The sequence below is a fragment of the Vitis vinifera genome, chromosome 8 (genome assembly GCF_030704535.1).
Source record: "Vitis vinifera cultivar Pinot Noir 40024 chromosome 8, ASM3070453v1".
In the NCBI taxonomy this organism is placed as follows: Eukaryota; Viridiplantae; Streptophyta; class Magnoliopsida; order Vitales; family Vitaceae; genus Vitis; species Vitis vinifera.
Window position 1 is genome coordinate 9,100,852 of NC_081812.1, and position 10,391 is coordinate 9,111,242.

General features: G+C 28.8%; 1 protein-coding gene across 1 annotated transcript; it reads right to left on the reverse strand.

The window, feature by feature from the left end:
* Positions 1–3,176: 3,176 nt before the first annotated feature.
* LOC132254148 (uncharacterized) lies at positions 3,177–10,074 on the reverse strand. Its single transcript, XM_059738822.1, has 3 exons — positions 9,606–10,074; positions 3,834–3,911; positions 3,177–3,706 (listed from the first exon to the last, which is right to left on the reverse strand). Exons 1-3 carry the CDS (start codon positions 9,787–9,789, stop codon positions 3,312–3,314), a joined length of 657 nt encoding a protein of 218 aa, XP_059594805.1. The 5' UTR covers positions 9,790–10,074; the 3' UTR covers positions 3,177–3,311.
* Between the last annotated feature and the right edge of the window lie 317 nt (positions 10,075–10,391).

Consider the following 10,391-nt stretch of genomic DNA (forward strand, 5'->3'; position numbering starts at 1 on the left):
TATTGTGATTTGAGTAGTAAAACCCTGAATATTGTGTAGATGCGAGGGTTCATAAATAGTAGGCTTTTGTATAGCTAATCAATTAAACATAGATATGTTAAAACCTATGATTGCATGTTTTATATTTCATATATTCTTTAAATATTATTATGATTATTCTATACAAAAAGGATTCTGAAGAAGATTGGTATGATAATTTTGATATTGCATATGATTCTTTGATTCTAGGCTTGATTGTTGATGAGGAGATTGTCTAGATGCACTTATCTTTTTCTTATAAAAATTCTCTTATAAGAAAATCTACAAGAGAATTAAAGTTCCTTTTATAAATTCAATTTGAAAATTGAAGATAGATACAATAGTTGTTATCATCCAAAACTTTGTTTAAAACAAAGCCTTTAACACCATTTTGAAGGATTTCCTTAACACTTTTATAATTAATTCTCAAAATAAATTTTTTATTACTGATGTCATCTAAATACATAAAATAATTGATAAAACTTTTTTTTGATAGTTGAATAGTTAGTTGTGAACTTGACCATATCCCTAAATGGTATGTAATTTTTCTACCTTGATTTCCTATTTTATATTTCAATTTACATTAAAGTCGAGAAACAATACAATATAGCAGCTTGGTGAAACCATAACTACTCGATAACCTTACGTTATGACTCACTATATGTCTTACCTAATGTATAATAATACAGACTAGTATACTGATGCTTAAGACCAACCATCCTTCCAATTAGGAGGTAGTGCACTACAATCTTTAATGGGTTGCTTAGACCTACAAATTAATTGTGAATAAATTATCTATTTTCAAGAAACCCATGACTTGGATCTTCTATGCAACTCGTAAGGCACCTAATTCATACATAATGTAAGAGATATTAGACATGAATGCTTATAAAATATAATGCATAAAATAAGGATAGATAAAAGTAAAATTAAAATATCATGAAAGAAATAATAAATTCTAAATCAATCACATCATGTCATACGACTCTATGCTAATATAATGATTTTTTTGAAACATTTCTATTTTTTAAAGTAGAGGAGTTGAACTCTTCTAATTTTTTTATTTTTTCTATGTTGTTATAGATTGATATTCAACGTCAAGAGCTTAATAGTCATTTCACCAAGGTAAACATTAAGTTGTTTCTTTGTGTGGTTGCCTAAATCCTAGTTATTCATTTGCTACTTTTGATAAGAAAAAATTAATTCATTTTAGTCAATTTTATCCATAAAGTTTTTCTCCAAGAGAGCTCATAGTACTTAATGATCAATTTGAGACTTCTATCATTGATATGTACTCTAAGGGGGTGTTTGGTACGTCGGAATAGGGAATGGAAATGAATATTTTGTTTCCATTTCTATTTCTTAGTGGATAGAAATGAATTTGATGATTCCATTTCTAGCGTTTGGATGAACTTAGGAATGTAAGATTGGAATGATTATTTGTTTCCATTCCAATGTTTGATAATAATAAGAATGAAAATGAAAAAGAAATAAATTTACAATAATATCCTTATATATAATTTAAAATAATTTTTTATTTTAAAAAAATAAAATTTGAGAGTTTTTTTGTTATTAAATAATAAGACTAAAAAAATATATATATACTCAATAAATAAAAAATTAACCATAAAAAATCGTATAACCCTAAAGTAAAAATATTCAATTATTATTTTTATTAAAAATCCTCCAAAATTAAGCCATCAAATCAATAAAAAGTTCATAGGAAATTGATGAAACAAAATCCAACCTAAAATTTCTATCAATCCAACCTAAAGACAATAAATCAACAAGGATGCAACATGGAGATTCATGGGGTTTGAAGAAGTTGTTTCACCCATTCAACCTTGAGATCTTCATCTAAATTGAACAAAAGTTTGACTTTCATCGGGTCATTCATAATAACTTGACTTAACTTCAATATGTCCAACCTATTAAGATTATGAAGTTTCTCCAATTCACCAACCACTCTATTTTCCCTTTCCGTCTGTTGGTTGAAGTTACCAACAAGGCTCTCTAATGCATTGCATGTTCTTGTCATGACATTAATTAAAGTTGTGTCGTCATTCTTTGCTCTTTTCCTATGAGATTGTGATGAACATTCCATTATACTTGGAGTGGATGCAATTGTATTAGTATGAGAGGCATCGACTTCAACTTCTAAGTCATCAACTCCAATGTCATTGCTTGCTTCACCTTGATCTAACTCTTCCAAAATATCAACAGCTGACATTGCTCATTTTCCATTAGCACGATTTTTACCAAAAACAAGACTTAGATCATCAAAATGTGGAAATGGTTTGAGTCTCAAACCATTAGCATCTTTATACCCCTGTCAAATATACAAAAAATAATTAGCATCTTTAGAATAAAAGCTACTAACTTAAAGAAATATTAATCTCATGCCACATTGGTTTGAAGACAAGATAATTGATTAAGAATATATATCATTTCTTTCCTTTGATGAAATGAATTATAGAATAGGGTCTATTTGAATTTTTATGATCACTTCCAACTATAACTCCTAATTATTTTCCTAAAAGCATCAATGGTAGATACTTAAAAAGAAAGAATATATCATGCATTAAAATGTAATTGATATAAAATACATAATATATTGAAAGCAAAAGAATATACCAACGTATCAAATAAATTAACAAGATGTTGTGGAATAAAAATACAAGATAGGAAGTATTGTAAATATATTTACCTTGACCCAACCTTCAAATACATCTTGATCACATAAAACCATTTTCTTTGCATTGTCCCAAAAAAACCTGCTACCATGGGTTAAGATATCCATTATGGCATTGAATTGTTTTTTTAAAGTCTTCACACGCGATTCAATATGTGGACTTGCTTTAAGTCCGCTGTTTGGTAGCTTTTCCTCTAACATCTTCTCCACTTGTAAAAATGCTCCTAGTTTAAACCCATTATCACATTTTACCTTCCTTGAAACACACAACTCAACAAGACACTCAACCAATTTTTCATCCTCACTAGGAGTCCACACTCGTTTGTTTCTTCCACACCCCCTTATTTGACCACTTGATGTAGAATCCATCCTATGTTTCAAAAATATCAAATTATATAACTATATTTTAAGAACAAATATAATATGAAGACAATTATAATAAACACATGTCTAACTACATCTCAAATTTAACAATAGAAAAACATTATCAAATTCAATTTAAACTAGTTCATCATATAATAATCCATACAAACCATTCAAAATTTGCAAATGATAAGTCTAAAACATCAAACATAATTTTTCTCCTAAAATAAACAACATACTATAATTTCCTCAATTCATTAAACATTTGAATTGCAAAATTTCTTCGCCAAGCGCTCCATTGATCCGATGGTTCAATTATAGTTATTGGTTCACCTATAACTTGGTGGTCTTGCACATCCAACTCTTGTTCCAATGGGTCCACACACATCTCTCTTTTAATGAGATTATGAAGAAGACAACAAGCAAGAATGATTTTGCATTGTGTCTTTATTGGATAGAAACAAGGGCTCCTAAGTATAGCGCAACGTAGTTTAAGCAAACCAAAACATCTCTCGATAACATTTCTTGCTGCAGAATGCTTCATGTTGAAAAACTCTTCATGGGTTGTTGGCATGTGTCCCTCTCTCCAATCAATGAGATGATATCTTTGCCCTCTATATGGGGCAAGAAACCCTTTTCCATTTGTATAGCCAACATCAACAAGATAGTAATAAATTAAAATGAATATTCCAAAACATATTTTAAAAAATATATCATATATTAAAAAGAAATCAATTGTTTCTAAAAACCGCATATTTACCATGTGGAACTGTCAATCCATTTCTCTTACTAACTGCATCTCGAAGCACTCGAGAATCAGAGGTCGATCCCTCCCAACCTGGAAATACATAAATAAACCGCATGTCTTGAGAACAAACTCCTAATACATTTGTTGCAATTTCATTCTTCCTTGTTCGATATCTAGGCTTGTCTCCCTTAGGTACATTCACTCTAGTGTAAGTTCCATCTAAAGCTCCTAGACAATTCTATTTAAATAAAACATTAATATTGCTATAATATGAATTAATTAAACCTATATAAACTTAATTTATAATTTATATACCTTAAACCATTTCCATTTCTCATCTGTGGAGTTCTCAAAGACTGGTTATGGTTTTTTGAGTAATACTCCTTGTAGGCGAATGACCGCATTCAATATTGCATTGAAATGTCTACTAACAGTTTCTCCAGACCTTAAGAATCGAAATTTTATAACTCGATTCTTTACATGATATGCAAGAATATGCAAGAATAATGCAACCATTTCTTCTACATCAACATATTTTGAATCATTTAGTTTACCAATAGTACGAAGCATAGAACATAATGTGGTGAAAATATGTCTATCCATCCTAAGTTGCTCCATACATGCTATATCACTCCCATAAATCAATCGATTAAGATTTTCAACTTGTAAAAATTCTCTATTTGCATGTCTTTCCATCAATGTTTGCCTCTGCTAACGTTTCCTTGTAGCCGTACAAAGTGCAGTTAGCATATTAAGTATGTTCACTATAATATATAGAATCAGGATAAGTTTTTCTCTTCTTTCCATCTCAACGAGGTCCATGGTTGTGCAAGAGTCCTAATCATAAAGGAGGAAAAAAAAAAAGCATTCTGTGTTTTTAATAGGAATAAAAAAGATTAAATATTCTATGTTTGACCTCATTATTAATTTTTTATAAGCAAAGAAAAATTAATATATGCAAATTCATTTGTACCAAACTAATACTAATTTTCATACCTTTTAAGAAAGTTAGTAGCTTAACAGAATAAAAAAACTAATTTAAATATAAAAAGACGCTAGGTTCAAGGTAAGGATGTGATGCTATAGCAATATCCTTCTAGTGCAAGTGGGGCACATACAAATAGACAAAATTTATCATTACAATACTCTTGCATGGGAAATCTAGCAAAAATTAAATTAACTTGCTGAACATAACCATTTGTTCTATTGACATTTTTGTACATGGTTAGAATATGTTAAACAACTCTTGACACCCTTACACTGCAAATGGATCAAAACATCAAATACAAGATCCACACTACCACAAATTTTAACTGCCATGAGTTGACAATTTTCTTGTAAGAATTTTTTATTTTTTAAACATAAATAAAATTAGAATCTTTCGCTTTATGATGCTTTAGTTTTTCAAAAGTTAAGTTCAAATTGTCTTCATCAATTCAAAGAAACAAAAACTATAAATCTCATGAACACAAGACATGCATTGTTGCAAATTTTATATTTTCTTCAAACTTCCCTCCATTTTCTCGGCACCCAAATAGGGGATTAGGCAATATTCTCCTATTCCCGTCAGTTCAATGAAACAAAAACTTTCAACATCACAAATAAAAACACCCAAGAATAAAATTTTAGTTTTTCTTCTAAATTTCAACCATTTTCTGGACAACCAAATGGAGAATTAGGCCATATTCTCCTTTCTCTTATCATATGGCAATCACAAAACACTTGAGATTGAAAATTTTAACTTTCGTTTATTCACTTTTTCCTTATCCTCCTAAGTCCTTTCGGCATGCAATGAAGCTTTAGTCAATATTCTCATGTATGAACAAAAATTTCCAATATCATAAACACGTGAAATCCAAAAGTTTTGTTTATGTTTGTTTTTTTCTTTTTCTTTTTTTCTTAACCATTTCAATTTTCCTCTCCAGTCTCCATTCATGTATGAAACAAAAATTTTCAATATCGCAAACATGTGAAATTGAAAAATCTTTTTCCAACCATTTCAATTTTCCTCTCTAGTTTCCATTAATACAAGATAAAGAAACATCAAATACAAGATCCACAAATACAAGATTCCAAACATAAATCAATAAAAAAAAAACAATCGATTTATAGAGAAGAAGAAAGACAAATAAAGAAGTAGAAGAAGAAAGAGAGAAGAAGGTAAACTTGATCAGAGATGTAGAAGGGAGTTTTCAGAACCTGGTTGTAGCGAACAATGATGAATCTTGGATCCAACAATCAAAATGAACATCCCAAACCTTAGAAATTAGAAATTGAATTTTTTTTCCTAAATGTCGTGGAAAGTTTGACTGATTCAATTTGGGAGAATCACATGTTGCAGAGAAGTGGATGATGAATGGGTCTCTAGTTTTGCAAAGAAGATATAAGCATCGGGCTTGAATAATGAGATAAGATGGTAAAATAGTAAATTTAGGTTATTTTATATTATCAAATGGGTTCAATGAATCATAATACCACCTACTTTTGATGAATTCAAATCCGACTTATAAGTTGGATTTGATTTTTGTCTGAATAATTTTTTATTCCATTTCTGCATTCTTAACATTTATCCAAATATAGGAATAAGGGAGAAAAGGAATTAGATGTCTATTCTCACTCTCTATTCCCGTGTACTAAACACTCCCTAATAGTGAGTTTTTAGACACGAAAGGAATTGGTGATCTTGTACAAAAATTGTTGAGACAAGAAAACACATTTTGCATCTACTAGTTTATGTGTTTCTTATATTTGCTTTAATCCTATCTATTGCAACTACAATCAAGGAGTGAATGTTTTCTGCAATGAATGTTGTGAAGAATTGATTGTGAAATCGAATAGGAGATCAATGGATGAATGATAACTTGCTTCTATATGTAGAGACAAATATATTTGATAACATTGATAATGAAACTATTATGCAACACTTTCAAAATATAAAAACTCATGGAGGATAGTTGGAAAATATTTTCAATAGAAATGTTATCAATCAATATAATTTTTTTGTATTTATAATTTATTAAATATTATTTTTATTAGATATTAAATATTGCTTCTCTTAAAGTAAAATGTTGGCTCCATCACTATCCATGGCTTTTCATATATTCCAATTAATCAATCTCTCTCTTAATTCAGTAGTGTTGCATTTAAAGTCATTCCATTCAAAATTTAGTGTGAGTTGCAAGTGTGTAGTGTATAAAGCATTGTTTGATTCGTAGTTTCTCATGATTTCAAGTGCTGCTATCATAAGAAAGTAATAGCTCTATTTTGGGAGATGATTGCTACTAAATCATAAGCACTTGAGTAGGGTAAATTTGTCTTAAAGACATTAAGTCAAACTTTAACCTCAGTTAACCTTATTTGTGAGTTTAATTTCCATTTGCTTTATTTATTTATACACTTATTAGTCCATATATTTTTTATAAATAAATTATACAATATAAAAATAAACAACTTAAAACTTAACAACATGTAGATACTAATAAAAAAAAAAATAAAACAATCTAAACACTTAACTCTATTTAGATTTAAGTCAAATCATGATTTATTTAGATTTAAGTCAAATAATGATTTTTTTTAGATTTCAATAATAATAAAAAAACTACTTTAATGTCTTGAGTTGGTACTAACCAAATTATAAAATAAATTTCCATATTTTCAATTGAAAATTTTACTTGATTATCTAATCTTGAAGAAAAGGTTTCTAAAAATCTTATATTTTAGACATACTATTAGTAGTGTTATGTATAAGCAAAGACTCTTTTTTGGAACAAAAAAATATAAAAATAAAATAAAATAAGTCAATATTAAGATTTTAGACCATTGTCTAATTTCCTTTTCAAGATGCTTGTCTTTAGGATTAGAATATAAGACCTTGGTATAGTTCCATTCGAGACTACGAGCTATGATCGACTTGACTATTAAAAAGCAAGATTCACCAAAAGAGATTTTCATCTTACGTCGAGCTAACATTATTAACTTATAAAGACTTTTTCAACCAATAAGGTGGTTCTCTTTTTTAAAAGGATGATAATTTCCAATATGCTTAAAATAAAGTTTGTGTTTGAGCATAAAGATTCTTTAATATCAACTTTAAGGTTTTCAGGACATTTCAAATACTTTAAATATTTTGGCTATGTTTGGTTGACGGGATAAGATAAGATAAAATATGTATATCTTAAGATGTCATATCTCATTTGATAAGAAATGCATATCCTAAGATATGATATCCTTGAATATTATATTCAATGAATATGATATTTTAAGGTAACATATCTAACAAGATATGCTATGTTATATTTAGTTTGTAAAATGAATAATATATATATATATATATATTTCAATGTTTAAAATAAAAATTATATTGCATCATAATTTCTATATTTAAAAAAATATGAAATTTCTCTTCCGTTTAACAATATTCATGATGAAAACATTTAAACTTTATAAATAATTTTTTTATATTATGCTATTCAATGTATAAAATTAATTTATATATATGTATTAAATAATGCATATATTAATATTATTTTATAATATATTTTATACATATTTTTTCGTTTTTCTTTTTAATTACAAATTTAATTTATAATAAAAAAATTATTTTGAAAAATAAATAATATAAAAAATAAAAATTGATTGAAAAACAAATTTTGTGATACATGATATATGTATATTCTATATCTTACTTTATTAACATATCTTATGTAAAATAGATATAAAAAAGAAAGTTCATAATATATCTCATCGCTTATCTTATCTTATATTTGGATGAACATATGATATATTAAGTGATGAGATAACTTATCACATCCCATCACCAATCATAGATGAGATACAATATGTTATCCTTTCTTTTGGAAATAGTAATTCAATCTTCAAACTGAAGAGCAAGCATAATTTTCACAAGATATCAAAATGCCATGGACATAAATCTTAAAAATTGTAGTAGCCATACTAATTACTCAACTTAGCTTGAAGGCATAATTTTCTGGGTAACAACAAACAACATGTGTATTTGCGGTATCCATAGCCATGAATTGGAACTCATTTCAGCCAAATCATAAATGAAGTGTAAGACACAATAGATTATTAGCTGATTTAATAAAAATTAAAATGGATAATTAATAATTAATAATTAATAATTATTTATATGGAGCAAATTGTTCTCATGATTTGTTTCCTTTTTTTTTTTTTCACACTAAATCCAAAATTCAAAAGGGTGACCCACTTCTCTCACTCGGCCATCAAGGAGCCATTTTCTGAAGTTTCCTTCCAGACGAGAGAATCCCTAAAAAGGCCCTATTTTCCTCTACCACTCTCAATCCTCGCAGGTACTAATCTAATCACTTTATTAACTGTTTTTTTTTTAAACCCTCGTTTGATTCCCAAGAAAATCCATTCCCCATTTGATTTCCGGGAAAATTCATCCTCGTTTGATTTCCGAGAAAATCCTTGCAAAACCCCCAAGGAAAACAAAAAAAATTGTTTTTTTTTTTTTCCCTCCCTGTGTTTTATGGATCTATTCATATGGGCCTCCTAAAACACAACTTCCCTAAAGAAATTTATAACCTATTTGTTTCCAAATGTGCACCACTCAAAACCTAAATCGAATCATAATACCTGGATTCCAAAAATGCTGTAACCCTACATAATCTCCCCTCCATCAATGTGAAAATAAACCAACACAAATAATCCATAAATAAATCAACACAAAAAATACATCAACAAAAACAGAAAACGAGGGAGAGAAACATGATTCAAATGACTAGTCAAAAAGATAATCACCTGATGATGGTGATGAAGATAGAGATTTGGATTTGGATCTGTAGACAGAGAGGAAGAGAGCAGTTACAGTTTTCCCCACATTCTTCGATCTACGTTGTTGACTCACGAAGAAGAGGTTAGGGTTGGTTTCTCGGGATTCTAGAGATTTCGGGGATATATAGGAAAATAGCAAGTTAGGCTTCATGGGATTTAGGTTTTTCAGATTGAGAGGAAGACTAGGCGAAGGTTAGGGTTTCAGAAATGGTGGGTTTTGAGAGGGAGATGAACAGATGGAGTATTTGAGTTCAGTGCCGGTGGAGAGAAAGTTAAGACAGAGAGAGAAATGTGTGAGGAGGGATGTATTGTTTTTTGGTTCTTTTTTTTTTTTTGGTTTATCAGATGTGAACGCTGACATGGCTGAATGGGGAGGACAATTTGGGTATGAAATCACACCTCAACTCGGAGTGCTCAAAATCCAAATTATTTTTGGGATCATTGTATTTAACTTGAAAATAGTAAACTTGGGTACTGAAATCCTAGTTATTTGCATATCAAAGACCCATAACATTCTTTTCCCTAATTTATTTGTATTATGACAAATTTATCTTTATCAAAATATTAGTATACTCTTAAGCCGTAGTTGCCATATATAGATTTTTTGACAAAATTAGTTAATGAAATTAATTAGAAAAAGTCTACTACAAAGTGTAATTTTTAGTAGTTTAATCAAAGTCACAAAAAATACCCGGTAAACTTTAATATAGTGGAAAAAAAAACATATATAATCTCACATGCCTCCAAAAAGAG